Here is a 17,981-nt window from a genome sequence, read left to right as displayed (position 1 = left end):
ATGATGCCTCCTAATGGTTCTTTCTTCTATCAGCCTGTCTCCGAACTCAGCCAACGGATTCAAGCTCTCAATCGGAAGAGAACGGCATTTGGTCTGCCACGGATCTTGGTACACACAGATGCAGCCCAGATGATTGGGAAAGGTCAAGTGGACGTGCAGGATCTGGGAGTGGATTACCTCACTATTGTGGGGCACAAGGTATGGTGCTTCTCTCTTCGGTCTACAATGTAGTTTCTACATGCAGGATAAGAGATGTCCATGCATCTAGGTCATCTCCCAACATGGTAAATCCAATACCCATTAAGCAGAGGGTTGCTGTCAGCCCATAGAGTCATCCTTTATTGTTGATAAAATATTTAGAGAGAAAAATAAGAAAGAACATACCAGGGCTCCCTGAACACCAGCCATCATTCTGAGAACCAGACAGTGACCATAATCCAGAGGTGCTTTGTGTGACAGGAAGCTGGCAGTAAAAACGTTTGGGTGTTCATAATTGGTTCTCTCACTCACAGTTCTCATTGTGCAGGATTGCAGACTGACTCTATTAGGGCTAAAGGTGTTTTTCTTACGTTGTTTAATAAATGTGTCTAATGCTATCTACATCCTGATTTCCAAAACTTTTTTTTTCATTTGAAAGTTGTTCCTTCTTTCCTTACTCTCATAAAAACAGTGCACAATATGTACACACAAAGAATATACAAAGAGGCCATCTCACTTTGGCCTTTTGTTAACTTTGGGGAATCCATGTGCTAGAGCAGCAGTTCGTCAGGGTTTTTTTAAAATGAGAACCATTGTTGATTTGCTTGCTGCTGACAATTGTATTTTGCTACAGCTGCCATGCAGATTGTCATATGGTGACTGCAATGTAAACTCTGCCCTGAACAGTATCTTGGCCCTCTTCTCTGCAGCCCATGCATCTAGCATGGTTGCACAGAAATGCAGAAAGTGTTGTTTAAATTGTCTTTTATTTTCATCATGAACTCTTGGAACACCTAAAAACATAGTGGACAGTCGATAACTCACTTCTTAGGATGCAATGCAACTCAACTGCTTCTCCACCAGATGGCAATCTGGGAACAATGTTGAGTGAATTTGTCCACATTTTCACATTGCGCAGGAGAGCATGACCCATAGCAGGAGATGTCCAGTGTGTCAACGTCACTTTCCATTACAGTATTCAAAAACAGCTTATCATTTTTTTATTTATTTTGTCAGTAGCCAAGTAATGATTCAAGTTAATCTCCAGGCGTAATTAGTTTAATAACTGTGGCATCTGGGAACATGTTTGTCATGTTTTTTTGAAGCACACAAATGCCTGTCAAGTGATACAGAACAGGGGGAGAAAACACAGGAAACTCTTCTGTTATGTGTGAAATAGCACTGAGGTAGTCTAGGGGAGGGGTAGCAGTGAGCATAGGATTCACCCATACTTCTCTCCCACGGGCAAACATGATTTCCCCAAGGATTAATGTTTGCTTCTCTGCTCTTGTCAGCCTTACTTCTGTGTGGTCAAGGCACCTCAGTTTCCTGTTGGACACACCACTTAGTTCTTGTCTGGAGGCATTAGCTTTGTGATTTATTGTTGCAGTTCTATGCCCCGCGTATTGGAGCGCTGTATGTGCGAGGCCCTGGTGTCACCACTCCTCTCCATCCCATGCTGTTTGGAGGTGGGCAGGAACGGAACTTCCGCCCTGGGTAAGAAGGATGAGGGCACAGAGGTAGCCAGTTAATCCAGGGGGAGGCCAAGTAAGGTGGGGACCTCTCTTGGATGTGGGAGCAATATGTGGGTAGCCCATGTTCCTCTTCTTCACGCGGGTGAGGGGCTGTGAGAGAAGACACCAAGCAGTTTTTTTTGAAGATAGTTTTCTTTGAGACTCCAAGGATGCATAGATTAGGGAGTGAAAGGCTCAGCTTTTGAAAACCTTTCCCTTTCATATCATGTTTCTCATTTGGCAAAGTGTGAAGCGTTTCAGGATAAGCTGCTGGGAAATGCAGTGTAGGGTTTACGTCATGGGCTGTGGCTGAGTTTTAGTGCACACACACTTTACATGCAAAAAGATTCTAGGTTCAACCCCCAACATCTCCAGGTAGGGTTGGGAAAGACCACAGCCTGAAACCTTGGAATGCTACTGCTGGTCAGTAATACGGTGCTCAATGGGCCAGTGGTCTGACTTGGTATAAGGCAGCATCTGAGCTTCCTAAGTCACATTCAGATGACAAGAAAGACCAGATCTCCTCCCCCCACAACTGAGCAGTAGCTCCTATCACACAGTAGCGCCATTTTCAGTCCCTGCATTATGCTAGTTACCCAAGTAGATATAGCCCCTGTGCTTGTGCCACTTTTATTATGCTTTAGGAATAAATATACACTGCACTTCTCTGTTCTAGGACTGAGAATACACCAATGATTGCTGGCCTTGGCAAGGTAAGCTGATGAGGGCTAATAATGACAGTTATGGATTCAACATGAGATGCTGTCCTGGTAGCAAGGCTCAGATTTCAACCCAGCATTCTTCTTACAATAATTTAAAGGCAGAAGCAGTGCAACAGATTTCCCTGGGTTTGCTTATCTGTGCTGGTGCTTCTCTTCCCTCACACCCCCGCGCTCTGATGCCAGAGGTGGAGTGCTATTTGACCTATGGAGCAAAAGTTCTAAATCTGTGCACAGTGGGACATTGATAGGAGACAAGGATGCTTACAAATGCTTTACTGTAAACTCCGGTTGTTTCCCATCGTTGTGAGGATCTGGTTACTGAGGACTTGTTGAAATACTAAAGGTTGTTCTAGGCATATTTTTCAGAGCAAATAGCTAATCTTTACAGTTTTCCCTGTGGCTTTATGTGAATGGCATGCCAGAACAAGAAAGGTACATCAAGTTGGCCTATATATACACTGGGGTGGGGTGAGGAGAAAGTGTGCTCAATAACTCAACACCCAGCCACTGTTTGAGGGTCTGTTGGAGAATATGTCCAGATTTTCTCTAGTAGACCTCTTCATGTGCTGCTTTCACAAAGGGACAACACACATACCAGGAGCTGTGGGTCAGCATCTTTAGCCCCATGTCCAAGGTTGTGTAGCTCCTCCCAGCTCCTGCTATTGCCTTTTTGGCCAAATGCCCCCCCCCCCCAGTAGTAAACAGTGTATTAAAACAAAATGCACCACAGAGGAATAGGTTTTAAAGCAGGGAGCCTTTACTATCTGTGTAGGCTGCCAATGCAGTTTAGAAGCCTGATAGATCAGGTGAGTAAACATATGAAGAGAGCTTATGTCACTGAGGTTACAGGTATATAGTTATATGATTAATGGGTTTTCTTTTAGTTGATTGAGAGTGGTGGGTACCTTGCAGGTGTGCTCTAGAGAGAGAGGCCCGTGCAAAATTGTGCCATGTAGACTTTCCTTGGTCTCTGACAAATCACTGTCAGACCAAAGGAATCACATTATGAATAGGCACAAAAGGTGATTTCATTCAGATTGCCTACCCATTTCAGTCCTGCATTGAATATCCTGATCTGTTTTCATCTGTCTGGATGGGGACATTCTATGGGAATCACCATTCCCTTCATGGTTCTGTCTCTTGTTGTAGCCACTGAGAAACATGGTATGCTGATTGTCTTCCTTTGCAGGCAGCAGACTTGGTGAGCAGGCACTGTGAGGTTTATGAAGCTCACATGAGGAAGGTCCGGGATTACCTGGAAGAGAGACTTGAAGTGAGTTCTCTGGGTGCCTGTTTTCTGGTTTGGCCTGCAACCTTTGCATAGGGAAGGGAGGATTGACCCCTGTTTGTAGATAGAATTGCATGGCACTTTCTTCTTGCTGCCTTCCTTTGTAGGAACGCTAAGCTGGGGGATAGTGAAGTGAGGGCAATCATTAACAAACATTTCTTGAAAGTATTATTTTTGCACATTTTAGGCAGCGTTTGAAGAGCAAGGAGTTTATTTTAACTGCAGGCTGAAAGGCTCAAGGAGACTGTGCAACACCTGTAACTTTTCTGTCAAGGGCTCAGGACTAAAAGGTATCCCCTATGGCTCTAAATTTTCACCATTCCTATATGGCTGCTGTCAGTCTACTTTAGGTGTTGTTGGGGTTTTTTTTGCCTACAACTTCCTCGGTGACCAACATATGTGTTAAACCTGTCAATAGATCTCAAGACTGCATTGCTCTTAAGATAGTTTCAGAGCAGATGAAAACCAGACTGCTGCTGTGTGAGGGAGAGTGGGGAGAAGCTAAAATATGGTCCTGGAAATTGGTTTTCTAATTGCTCAAACAAATTGTGAAATTTTGCAAATACAGTGGCACCTCGGATTACATATGCTTCAGGTTACATACACTTCAGGTTACAGACTCCACTAACCCAGAAATAGTACCTCAGGTTAAGAACTTTGCTTCAGAATGAGAACAGAAATCATGCAGCGGCGGCACCAGGAGGCCCCATTAGCTAAAGTGGTGCTTCAGGTTAAGAACAGTTTCAGGTTAAGAACAGACCTCCAGAACGAATTAAGTTCTTAACCCGAGGTACCACTGTACAGTGGAACCTTGGGTTACGTACCGTCCCCTTTATGAACACTTCGGGTAATGAGCTCAGCTAACCTGGAAGTACAGTGATACCTCTGGTTATGAACTTAATTCGTTCTGAAGGTCCGTTCTTAACCTGAGGTACCACTTTAGCTAATGGGGCCTCCCGCTGCCGCTGCGCCACCACCACACAATTTCTCTTCTCATCCTGGGGCAAAGTTCTTAACCCGAGGTACTACTTCCTGGTTAGCGGAGTCTGTAACCCAAAGTGTTTGTAACCCGAGGTACCACTGTAGATATCCCTGGTAGCAAACTTTGCCCCAGGATGTGAGCGGAAGTCGCGTGGCGGCGCGGCAGCGGCAGCAGGAGGCCCCATTAGCGAAAGCACGCCTCAGGTTAAGAACAGTTTCATGTTAAGAACGTACTTCTGGAACGAATTAAGTTCGTAACTAGAGGTACCACTGTAAAAAAAGGAAATGAGTTTTAAGTTTGGCTTTTTATAATTTCAGCATGAATTTCATATTTATCTCAGGAGGGATTCTAATTGTAAAACCCACATCCTGATTTTATCTATTAAACCTTTTTGTCATTAAAACCCTACTTTGCCTGTTCAGATCTGCATTTGACAATTTTATATGTATGATGTGCATTAACTTTTGCATTTGTTTATTCCCCCCCCCCTCCAGCTTTAGTGAGAAGTCAGTTCTAGCAAAAGTGTAGGTGGGATAAGCACTGAATGGAGTGAGGGGAGGTTGAAAACTGATTCTATGGGTTCCTTCCTCCACCAGGTCCTTGGGTATTTCATGGCACGCCTATGTCTTGTATTTTCTGCAGGTCGGCTGGTACTATCTCACTGTAGGACTTTGCTTGCCAGTGTTGGTGCTGCATGCCACTCCGAGAAGGGTGACCGGTAAGGAACCATGTTGGGAAACTGGGCATTCTGTGGCTGGAGGGGACAGATCCATCTGATGTAGAAAAGTGAAAGCAAAGGGTGCAACACCTGTACTCACCCACCTTCTCAGGGAACTCTTCTTCTTAATGGTAGTATTAGTGTGTGTGTGACAATAGCAGGATTCACCCAACCTGCCCTGTCAGCAGCAGCCCTGCACAAGTACTTGTACTTGCACAGCGTAACTTTCCCATCTCCCACCATGTGCCCCAAAATTGGCTCGGGGAGGGGAGTCAGGAGAATCCCACAACAGTGGGTGGAGATGGTGGCAAGCTGAAATGCTTGTGCAGGCAGAATGATTGGAAGAGCACAATGTTGAATTCCACCCTATGACAGTAACGCCAGCCCTTACATCTTACGGTCTTCTCTCCTGCCCCCCAAAGATGTACCAAGGGAACGTTTTCCATTTTCAAACATGAAATCCTCCTGCTTTAGGAGAAGACTGCCAGAGACATGTGACACCGCCTCCCACAATCTCTCACCCTGCATCCAGGCCATGCCATTTGCCCCTGGACAATGGGCAGACTAATCCTGTCCCTCCACTTAGCTGTGTGAACCACCCTTCTCCTGGCTTTAAAGAGCTACTGGTCCAGGTCTAAGAAGTGGAAGGGGTTGTATAGTTGCCACAGTGCCAGTCCCACTTTTCCGCCAGGTGGTAAGGGCAGCACAGGAGAGGGTGCTAGCAGTAGGGGTTACTGAGATAGTGTTGCAGACTGTTGCCGCTTATTGAGGAGCTGAGCTTATTTTGCAAGCTGGTCAATTTGCTTTAAGTTCATAAGCCGGTTAATGTATTTGTATCTTAGTGGAAAGTGTTTTCTTTGCACTTTTGTACAAGCCAACATTTGCATAAGCTGTGGCCTTTCTACCTTGGCACCCACCCTTTTGGAACTCACAGGGGATGGTTCCAGCTGGGCAGGGAAGTAGGTGATCAGCTAAGTGCCTAGAATTAGGATATCATCAAGTGGTTTTCCTTTGAATAGAGAGAGCAGTGTAGTGTGACAGATCATGTGTCTGAGCAGCAACTTGCTCCCCTGCTGTTGTGCGCTGCTTGTTTCAAATACTGGAGAGAGCAGTGGAAACCTAAGTGCCTTGTATTGTATTTCTTTCACCTAAAGATTTTCCTAGAATGCTTGTGGTTCAGTTTTATGTCTGAGACCTGCAAAATCATATAAGCATATTGGTATGACAAGCCTTGTGTCCCAATTAATTAGCTACATAATGCTGGAGCCAAATCTGAGAACAGAATGTGCTAGAATCGAGGCTTTTGCTCACATACCTGCTCCAGAGATAATACATTTCAGTTCCATGTTTCCACATGGATGCGCACAGGATCACGTTCAAAAGCAGGTTCCTGAATAGCAAGCATGAAGGGCCAAACAAAATTCAATGCCATTCACACAAGTAACAACTGCAGGAATGTGGGGCAAGTCTGGACTGGCACCCTGTTATTGGGGGAGAGAACTGAACCACTCCTCCCCTGCCATGGTGGTCCCAATCTGGATGGAGCTGCCTGTGCCTGCTATATGCATGGGGGGAAAGCTTCCACTGGAGAAGATAGAAACATTTCCCCCCAATGTGATTAATAGGGGCAGGGGGCCACAGCAGGGTCAAAGCTCCCTTACAGTACCTCCATGCCAGGATCCCCATCCAGCTCTTCTTGCTAACACTAGATGGTCTTGCATCTAGTTTGGGCTTAAGTCAGATTTATTTGTTTGTTTTTTACATTTCTTTCTCATGCTTTGATGAGTTCAGAGCAGCATACACAGTTCTTTGACTCTCTTTTGACACCAAACCTGTGAGGAAGTTAGCTAGTCACTAGCTCAAGGTCAGTTAATTATGTCTGAGCTGGGACCTAGGCGCTCCCCAGTTGTAATCTGACACTCTAACCACTCTACATACCAGTAGATGGGGAATCTTTTTTAGCCACATTCCCTCCTGGGCAATATTTCAGAGTCTGCCTGCAAGAGAAAAGTGTTGCCTATCATTTAAAACCAACACTGCAGTGGATCTGCACCTAAGCTGGGGTGACTGCAGCATTCTTAGGAAGAACAGTGATGTGAATGTGCACTACAGAGGCAGAATTCTTTGCGGCTCATATTGGAAACTAATGAGACTTAGAAATAAGTATAGGACTGCATAATTTTTGTTTCCTTCCTCTGTTCACTTCTTGGAACCACTGTAGGGAATTTTAGGAGGTTAAACTTGACTTATTTTATCTTTGTTCACCAGGCCATCCTCTATCCTGCTTAGCTGCGGAATTCCTTATGACGTGGCACAGAACGCCTTGCGTCTCAGTGTGGGTCGTGCTACCAGCAAGGAGGATGTGGACCTGATTGTGGAAGATCTGAAGCAGGCTGTGGCTCAGCTACAATAGGCCAGATTTTCAGTCACCTAAGTGAGACAGTTTTGCCCTCTAAAACCAGGAAGTGAGCTTACCTGACCCTAATTTTCCATTGCTCTAGGTGCTACTTACATTTAACAGAATGAGGCTAGATAACATTCTAGTCAGCTTCTGGCCACTGAATTCTCGTTGAATAATCTCTAGTGATTCCCCAGCCCTTGAATACAGCAGGCCAGAAATCAGTGCTCCCTGAATGTAGTCACTATGCTGAGCAGGCTCTGCCAGCAGTTTTTACTCATTGAAGTGGGTAAACATTTCTAGTTGGATGTTTAGATCTATGATTGCAGTTTTTGCATGGGTTCAGGAAACAAGCCTAAATATTATGGTTTGAATGGACAGGTGAATCCCAAAATATTGAAAAATTGGGAGCTTGCCTTGGTACCTGGAAACAGCCACTCTTTTGATGCCACCCTTCTGGGGTATTCCTTACCAGGAATGAAAAGCAGTTGCCCTCTATATAAACACTGAAGGAACATGAATATTTCTTCTTGCTGTAGCAACAGGTTGTAGCTGCTATAGTATTGCACTGTGTTTAGCATTGATATGTGCAGTGGGACTAGAATGTGCATTCTTCTAGAGCTGAAGAGGAGAGAGAGAAAGAGAAAGAGAGAAACTTTCATTTCACATTGCTGTGTTTTGTGTTATGAAGGCTGCATAGATACCAACCTCTCTAAACTAGGGCTTATCCGCACTTCCATTGTCCTGCTGCTTTTTCTAGAGAAAACGGCTCTTTAGCGCTCAATCAGAGCAAATGGCAATTTGGGTTTTTCCCGGATTGCTATTTGTTCTGATTTGTTGCTAAAGAGTGAGTTTTCCCTTGCAAAGGAGTGGGTCAAGCAGAAAACTACTCAAAGTCATACTTTCTAGGCACTGCACAAGTAGAAGTGTGAATGATCCCCTAGTGTTAAAGGGCTATTTAATTTATGAAAAGAATCCTACTGGAAATGGCAATGGTGATGGTGGGGGATTTGAACCAGGAATAATTACTGCTACTATCTGCCCTGGTCACCAAAAGGGGGAAATCAATCATAGCTGTCATCTCACGTAGCTCTTGCAATAACAGATCCTGGTTGTAGCTGTTGCTGCTGGTTTACCCTAAATGGAGAAATACTCCCAACGATGGGGCAGGTGATGTCAAGAGAGCCAGCATAGCAATCATTTTCCATCAGCAAATGGTAGACAACTGCATGCTGGTTCTCTTGTCATTGCCTGCCCAGCTGGCTTGCATCTTGATCAAGCCAACAGCAAGGATCTGACTGGCAATGGTTTACTTTCCCATAAGAACAGGTGGTGGTGAGAAGTCTGGCTTTCCAGGCAGTTCTCTTCTGCTGCTCTTTGTCTTGCCTACAAGGCATTCTGAAAACACTGCTCTTCCTTGTCAGGATGCATGGCAGGGGTTGCTCTTACAGTGAGTTTCCCCCTGCAGGGAAGGACAGGTACCACATGGACCCATTGCTGTAACTGCTTACCTTGTCTGTGAGAAGGAGGCACCTATATGCAAGAATATCATGGGGGATTTTGTCATTATATATATAGAGAGAAAGTTACAAGCCTGGTGAATCAAGGGGATGCTGTGGATGTAGTGTAGCTTGATTTCACTAAGACTTTCGACAAAGTCCCCCATTAAATTCTTACGGAGAAGTTGGTAAAATGTTTGCTGGACAAGGTTATTGTTAGATGGATTTGTAGCTCCCAAACCCAAAGAGTATTCAGTAATGGTTCCTCATCATCCTGGAAAAAAATGACAAGTTGGGTGTTCTGTCCTGGGCCCATTGCTGTTCAACATCTTTATAAACGAATTGCATGAAGGAATTGAGAGGGTGACAGTCAAATTTGCAGATGACACTAAACTTGGAGAGGTACCTAATGCTGCAAAACACAAAATTCGGATTCCAGATGACCTTAACAGATTAGAGAATTGGCCCAAACTAACAAAATTTCAATAGGGAGTTGGGCTAGATGACGTTAAGAATCCCTTCCAACTCTATAATCCTATGAAATGTAAGGTTCTGCACTTAGGCAGGAATGGGGGACACCTGGCTTGCCAGTAGTAGTTGTGAAAATGATCTAGGGTAGATCACAAGCTTATCATGAGTCAACAGGGTTTTGACAAGCTGGAACATGTGCAGAAGAGGAACTGTTGAGGAAGTTGAGTATGTTTAGCCTGGAAAAGAGGCGAATGAGAGGTGATATGGTAGCCATTTTCAAATACCTAAGGTCTGCCACCTTGACCTGTGCAGCATATTATGCAGTTGCCACTGCAGGCACTGTGTTTTGTAGCATGAAGAGTGAGGGGAAGGATGAAGGTTATGCCTTCTCACTTATATAAGCAAGTTTGCACATTAAGCTACCATAGTCCATCTCTGTGCTAAACACTGTGATGCATGGTGCTCTCTTTTCTATCATGAAAGAGCCAGTACTTTTGTTACAAAGGAGGGAACTGGAGAAAGGGGTGGGGCAAGGACAGAAGAGTGGTAAGGCAAGCAGAGTTCAGATTCTCCCTCCTTTTTGTCAGCACCTTCAGATCTTATCGGGGGTCCCTGGATTGCTGCAGCCTTGATAGGTATTATAAAATAGTAATTTAGTCAGGATGGATTGTATACTCCATAGTGCTAAGGTGAATATTCTGTTGGTGCAAGAACTTCTCCTTGCGCAGCAGAACATTCTCCCCCTGTGTAACGCTGAATCTGTTATGGGGGTTCACCCAACCCTCAGGAGCTGATTTGGAGGGGAGGCACAGGGGGAGGAGAGGGGTGGGGTTCCATTGCACTAATGCAACTATTTAGCTGAATACTGTCCTATATTATTTTGTTTGTGGGCAGGAGAAGGGACCAATACATATATATTCAAAGTCCCAGGTGAGGCACATAGGTAGGCTGGTTATATTATCAGAGAAAATTGTTAGCACCAGAAGCCCACATGCAGTTCCTCAGTTTTGTGCATGGGAAACTAGTAGGTCTAATCCTACAGGAATAGGAACGATTTTACTCAACTCAGGGAGACAGGAATCATTGTATTTCCTTAGATGGACTGCCCTCAAATAGGGTATTAATATTTGTTTCCTGTAAAAAGAGTTCAGAGAATTTAGAGAAAATAAGACTCTTGCCTAGCATCTTCTTTCCCAGTAGATGGTGCCTAATGTTTTTAGGGGATTTGTCACATCTGTAGGAGCAAATGCTATATTTTTTAACTGGTTAGCCTTTTCCTTTGTTTTCCTGGCACGTAAGCTGATTTTGTAGATCTGTATCAGCTCCCTGAACTGTCTTTTGTTTGTATCCATGAAAAGAAGACCCCAAGGACTACTTTTCAGTTAACTGTCATAGGAAAACATCAGACCTGCTGTGAAGAATGTCTTGCTGGCCCTGTTGATGGGGAAACACTGATAAAATGAAACTTGCTGGATTGGGGAGGACAGCCAGGCACAAATATATGGGGGGAAAATGTCCGTCTGGAAATGTTACGTGTTATGCTATATTATGTGTATTTCTTGAAAGCTTTTGAGTTTCAGAACCATTGTGGAAGGAATTCAAAGAAGGCAATTAAGTAGGGACCAGGATAGACTCATGTCTATTTCAACTTATTTTGCTACACAGATACAGCCAGTCCAGCTGATAATAGGGATAAGAAGACAAGATCAAGGGTTGGTTTCACGATTCTGTGGCTTTTTATGAATGTGAAATCGCAAGCTATTTGCTGACCTATCAAAATGTTAATCTGGTATGCTGCTGTTTGTAGCCTTGTTCTGTGGAGCCAAGGTGGGTAACACTGTAAAACAGATATTAACTTAAAGTCTAAAATACATTAAAATGTGATAAGTTAAAAGTAAGCCTGTATCAATGCCAGCCTGATTTATTTATTTTTTAAGTCTTGCTATGACACAGCATTGTTTGTTATTCACAGAAGTGCAGATTTTACATTGTGAAAGCTTCAGCCAGCCAGCGTATCTGTACTTATTTTATCATACTTTAGGTCTAATTTGAAGATTCTATTCTCATGCACCCCCATACTTCCCGCACTGAATACCTCAGTTCTCTCTGTTTTGGGGCACTTGAAGAGAAGTAGCCGGAGAGCTGTCAGCAGGATATTTATGAGCGTCTATTTAGTCATTCTGCAGTCTGGGGGAAAGCCAGTCAGTCTGAGATCCCTCAACACTTACCTCTTCTCCTGCTTAAGTATGAGTGCTTCCTGTTATTAGCTTTGACCACAGTCTAGAGACCTGGAGTTCAGTCTTACAGCACCTTGCATGACTTGCCCAGATTGAAAGGATGGCAGTTTCCCTTCTGTCAAAAGGCTGAATTCCTCTTTCTGACTGGGACCACAGTCAAGATAAAGGCTGTATTTACCCACTCATTACTTTTGTGCAGCTGTTCTGAGCATTGCATTTATTGCTCCAGCTGAGTTGTTGTGCACCAGAACTTTGTAATCATAGTCCATTATTCCAACCTGATCACCAATAGGGCCAGAGGTCTGGCATTCTGGCCACCTGTGGTGTGTGTATGTGTGTGCGCTCTCTATCTGTAAAACATTTTATGTCAAAGGCCATCCATGACTGTGCATCAGAAAATACATCTGCCCCCTTGGCTAGTGTCTGGAAGATGAGAGTAGCCCACAAGGAGGTGGAAGATGGCTGTCATTGATAATGTATGAAATTGAAGAGGAGAGAATTTTCCAGCATCAATCTACTAGACTTCAAAAATGTGTGTGTTTGTGGAATTCACAGAGACTTCTATTATTAAGCTTCATGTAATGGTGTATATTCAGCCCATATGCAAAAATTCAAAAGAAGTGGGCTCCATAGTTACCTGCAATTCTATGCTTTTTTCTTTCTATTTTTTTAATAACAGGGTGAAAGATTTCTAGGAGGATGGAAATACACATACTAAGCCACACAGCTTATTTGCTCTACTGGAGGCATTTATTATTATTATTTTATTTGCCTGTCCTTCACCAGCAGATCCCAGGATGACCAGAATTCAAAATTCAGTACAGTGGTACCTCGGGTTAAGTACTTAATTCGTTCCGGAGGTCCATACTTAACCTGAAACTGTTCTTAACCTGAAGCACCACTTTAGCTAATGGGGCCTCCTGCTGCTGCTGCGCTGCCGGAGCCCGATTTCTGTTCTTATCCTGAAGCAAAGTTCTTAACCTGAAGCACTATTTCTGGCTTAGTGGAGTGTGTAACCTGAAGCGTATGTAACCTGAAGCGCATGCAACCCGAGGTACCACTGTATTAAAAACAGTAAAAACAAATTGCAGTTGAAGGGCTAGTGCAGGTCCTGAAAACACCTCAGGTGTGAAAGGCCACAGTAAAGAGGTGCATCTTCAACATTTGTCGAAACCTGTATAGCAGAGGTCAGCAACCTTTTTCAGCCGTGGGCCGGTCCACCGTCCCTCAGACCATGTGGTAGGCTGGACTATATTTTGGGGGAAAGAATGAACGAATTCCTATGCTCCACAAATAACCCAGAGATGCATTTTAAATAAAAGCACACATTCTACTCATGTAAAAACACGCTAATTCCTGGACCATCTGAGGGCTGGATTGAGAAGGCGATTGGGCCGCATCCGGCCCATGGGCCTTAGGTTGCCTACCCCTGCTGTATAGTGAAGGTGACAGGTGCATCCCTGTACTCAGCTGGTTGACTGACAACCTATGTCAGGCTTCTTCAACCTTGGCCCTCCAGATGTTTTTGGCCTACAACTCCCATGATCCCTTGCTAGCAGGACCAGTGGTCAGGGATGATGGGGAATGTACAAAACATCTGGAGGGCTGAGGTTGAGGAAGCCTGACCTATGTTTTACATGCAGAAGTTTACAGGGTCAAACTTTGGCATCTTGTAACTACAAGAATTTGGGTTAGCCAGCCTAGGGATGACATGGCCTAAGACCTTGGATTGCTGACAAAGGCAGCTGCATGTGCTCATGTATGATCTAGCAGGTGTGGCATAGAATGCACTTTGTCATATAAGATACTGGAAGGGGTAAGTGTCCTGTCAAAATGCATAATGAATGGGGATTTGGGTTTGAAGCCCGTCTTAGCTCAAGTAAAAGTGAACTGATCTGCATTGCAGGCACAGCTGTAGAGTGAATGGAGATAAAATTATTATTCTCCTTCAAATAGCAAATTCTGCTTTTATAAAAGAGGAAACAGAGTTGGGAGATTGTGTACCCTCACAACAAGTGCTGGTGCAACGATCCAAATGGGAAGACCCTGGGAAAAGTTGTTTGTGTTCTGGTGGCAGAAAAATATTCTATGTGATCATTTGTTCATGTGATTTCCACAGATTTATTATGAAACAATTATAGGAAACCATGGGGTTTGCTATAATTACTGTCTGATTACTTGCTAATGTATTGTGAATAGATTGATTATGGAACATTTATAGATGCTTTAAATATTTTGGATTGGGAACAAAATGTGTTAAATAGAGAGAGATGACTGGTGTTTGTATATTATCTGTTTTAGTTCATTATAAAGGAAATGGAGTAAAATAATAAGGCAGCTTTGACATCTTGGCTCTATAGAAGCCCTCTTTATTAATTCACAATAAATTGCAAGAATTTGCCCTCTTTGGTAATAATAGAACACTAATTTATTTGATGGTGGAGGATTGTTGCAATCCCAATGTGGCAGAAGTCTGTAGAACCGAATTATTTAGTGTTGTATCATCATCAGTATTTAACCTATCTCTCTGGAATTTCTGTTATTTGAACAGAAATCAGCCGCACCATACTAGAGACATGTACATCAATAGGGGAAATATTAGCATTCCTGTTTACAGCTGTGGTTTTTAAAATTTGGATCTAACTCATAAACCATCTCACAGCGTATTTTCTGTGTTTTATCAGTCAATGCAGGAAAATACAGTAGGAATTGAAACATGCTAATTGCATCATAGAGCTGTTGCTCCTGAAAGCCTGGCTCGTATTTTTCAAACGAACACCAAACTTACTTTATATTTTATCACGCCACTCTTTATAACAATTCAGGGTTCAGTGCCACAAGTGGAAGAAGAGTTAATAACATCCCTGATTCTGCCAGGAGCTTTTAGCTGTTCTCTCTCACCGGCCATGTGCCCCTTCTTAAAAAAACAACAACACCCTGCAGTACATATGCTTTCTACAGCACCTTACCCGGTAACCAGAGACACATAGCACCTGGCTGGTACATAAAACAAGAGACACTGCGAAAGTAGGACCTTCCAGTGAAGACAACAGCAAGGCTCCCAGAGATGGGAGACCAAAGGGCTATTTTAGCTGCCAAGGAAGGAGACTTGCCTATGCTGGAGCAGCTGCACATTGATGGTACTCTGGACCAGAACATCATTGACTGCTCGGGAGCAGGCCTGGTGCATCATGCGTCACGGGCAGGCAGGCTGGAGTGCCTCAAGTTCCTGGTACTGCAAGCAAAGCTTCCCGGGAATCAGAGAGCAAACAATGGTGCGACCCCAGCACATGATGCAGCAGCCATGGGCAACTTGGCTGAGCTGAAGTGGCTGATCAAAGATGGAGGCTACAGCATGCAGGTAAGGGGTCTGACAAACAGGGATCTTGCGGGAGCAAGGTACAACACTGGTTGCAGCTAGACATATTCGCCATGGGGTGGTATTCAGTAAGTTTTCCTATCGGGCTCATTTAATTGAGGTAAGTTAGTAATGGCCATTAACGACAACAGGTCTACCCTGAAGAGGAGGAGCATTGAATACCACCCAGTGTTTTTACACAGGTTGCTGCTCTTAGATTAGACTTGGGTGGCAGAGAGTGCCGGCACCCCTTGTCTACAAACAACCCTTGCTGGACTACCAACAGCATTTAACTATTCTTGTCCAAGGGAGACTGTGGTGTTTAGCAAGTCCTTCTTTGTGGTGGGTGTTGTGTTTTAAGTGGGCTTTTTCATTGCCAAAAGTCTGAAGTGAGTTCAGTATATGCTCTTCATGGAGACACACTTTATTTATTTATTTATTTATTTATTTTTACTACAGTGGTACCTTGGGTTACATACACTTCAGGTTACATACGCTTCAGGTTACAGACTCCGCTAACCCAGAAATAGTACCTCGGGTTAAGAACTTTGCTTCAGGATGAGAACAGAAATTGTGCTCTGGTGGCGCAGCAGCAGCAGGAGGCCCCATTAGCTGAAGTGGTGCTTCAGGTTAAGAACAGTTTCAGGTTAAGAACGGACCTCCAGAACAAATTAAGTACTTAACCCAAGGTACCACTGTATTAGGCTTACACCATATAATGATACATAATAAAACATCAAAAATTAAGAACTTCCCAATACAGGTCTGCCATTGTGTCGCCCACAGGATATTTGTCCTTGAGTGCTGCATCACGAAGCGTTAATGGGAAAGGGCAAATTTTGACCCCATGGCAACGTCCCCCAAGTGCAGCTCTTTCCCTACTCCCACATGGAGAAAGCAAACAAGTGTGCTTGGGGACATCATTGGGGTGGAGCATTAACTTGCTCCCTGCCCCTCTTGCTCCAGCTATTTAAAATCAAGCTCATTGTCTGTGTAGCCAACTGAGTTTTGTTTCTCTGTAACAATGGATTTTGGGGAATTGGCTTTTTGATTAACATGGTGTCATGGGCTTCCAACTGCAAGCAGCAGAATATGCTAGCAAAGGATGCAAATGAAAGTATAACACTGCAATCACGCTCAGAAAAGTGGTGTTTGTCTTTCTAATAATAATTACTGCTTCCAGATGTCACCACATAGGAACACTGTATTAAAATCCCATTCACTCATCCAAAGAATGCATGGAGGGGGGCAGCAGGGCTGTGCCTGAGGGCTGCCTGCACTCATTCAGTGTGGACATGGCCCCTCTCCCTCCTCTACTTGTTTAATGAACATGTAGACATAAATGAGTGAAAATAGAGGCAACGGCCAATTCATGCGCATCCGATTGCACATGCATGCATGGTGCCGAATCCGGAAGTGACCCGGAAACATACCTGAAAGGGGTGGAACACTTTACGCAGGCCCCGCCAATGCGCACGGGGGTCCAGAACGTAACCCCTGCACAAAGTGAGCATTGCCTGTAGCTTAAAATCATTCTGGGTTCCTGGATCTTTTGATAGGCCAGCTGAGGCAGTTTTTGTTGGGATATCCTGATCACCTTCAGGATGAGAACATACAACACAAGTACGAACTTATAAAGACATAGCCTGATTTAGCTGCTTTACTTATTTATCAAGATTTCTATCCCACTTTTCCTTCCAGGAGCTCAAAGTGGCAGCATACATGGTTTCCCCTATTTTATCCTCACAACAACCCTGCGATGTAATTTAGGTCTGAGGTCACCCAGTGCGTTTCTTGACTAAGTGGGGATTTGAACCCTGGTCTCCCAGACCACAGACCAACACTCTAACCACTATGCTACATTGGCTCTTTAATGGTTCTGGCTAGAGGCAGGCTCACAGAAAGGCAACACACTGAAACAATCACCTCATTACTTGCTCTCTAGGGAGATGCTGGATTGAGAATACATGACTGAAGTCATGTTTCCTTTTGCCCCACCTATACCCCTCTATGGGTTTTTTTAAAACAAAAGACATGCATTTGTACACTACTACAGTTGCCTTCTTCCATACAAACTATTTACATCGTTTCCAGGCCATATTCACACTAACATTTCCATTTTCCAAATCCTCCGTATACTTTAACTTCTGTTGTATTCTAACGAAATGGCTGATCACGAGTGCAGCAGCTTGCTAATGGAGGAACGTAAGAAGCTGCCCAAACTGAAACAGAGCAATACTGTCCACGCAGCATTGGGAGTGATTCTTTCAGGCCAGAGGTCTTTCTCAACTCTTCCCAGAGATGACAGGGATTGAACCTGGGACCTTTTGCATGTAAACCCTAGAAAGATGCAGGATCTCATCATCCTCCAAGTCCAACACACAGTGCACGGTCTCTGGGTCATGATGCACTATTGTTACTTATTACATTTATATAGTCCATCAATAAATATTCCACCTCATTAAGTTTGGTAAATGGGTATGTGGGCCTGTTTCAACATCCCCTAGAAGAGGCTAAAAGCAGTCATGAGATGGATGTTAAGGAGTGAGAGTGGGTGGGGAAGTATTAACCACTACTCCTGAACTGTTTCTTCTCC

General features: G+C 44.0%; 2 protein-coding genes across 8 annotated transcripts in view; both read left to right on the top strand.

Annotated features, from left to right (window-relative positions):
* SCLY (selenocysteine lyase) overlaps positions 1-11,688 on the top strand; it is a 20,110-nt gene extending 8,422 nt beyond the window's left edge. For all 7 annotated transcript variants that reach the window (XM_077930083.1, XM_077930082.1, XM_028730753.2 and 4 more), the window contains 7 exons: positions 34-198; positions 1,589-1,695; positions 2,389-2,425; positions 3,624-3,707; positions 3,910-4,012; positions 5,347-5,422; positions 7,691-11,688. In XM_077930083.1, the coding sequence (XP_077786209.1) occupies positions 34-198; positions 1,589-1,695; positions 2,389-2,425; positions 3,624-3,707; positions 3,910-4,012; positions 5,347-5,422; positions 7,691-7,835 (717 nt within the window). In that variant the 3' untranslated portion in view covers positions 7,836-11,688. The remainder of the gene's footprint in view (positions 1-33; positions 199-1,588; positions 1,696-2,388; positions 2,426-3,623; positions 3,708-3,909; positions 4,013-5,346; positions 5,423-7,690) is intronic.
* Positions 11,522-17,981, top strand: part of ESPNL (espin like) — a 27,944-nt gene continuing 21,484 nt past the window's right edge. Inside the window, exons 1-2 of the mRNA XM_028730751.2 lie at positions 11,522-11,617; positions 14,712-15,388. Of these exons, the coding sequence (XP_028586584.2) occupies positions 15,095-15,388 (294 nt within the window). The 5' untranslated portion in view covers positions 11,522-11,617; positions 14,712-15,094. The remainder of the gene's footprint in view (positions 11,618-14,711; positions 15,389-17,981) is intronic.

This window comes from Podarcis muralis, chromosome 6 (genome assembly GCF_964188315.1).
Source record: "Podarcis muralis chromosome 6, rPodMur119.hap1.1, whole genome shotgun sequence".
Lineage (NCBI taxonomy): Eukaryota > Metazoa > Chordata > Lepidosauria > Squamata > Lacertidae > Podarcis > Podarcis muralis.
The sequence above is the reverse complement of the archived record's forward strand: the minus strand, read 5'-3'. Positions and strand labels throughout refer to the sequence as shown.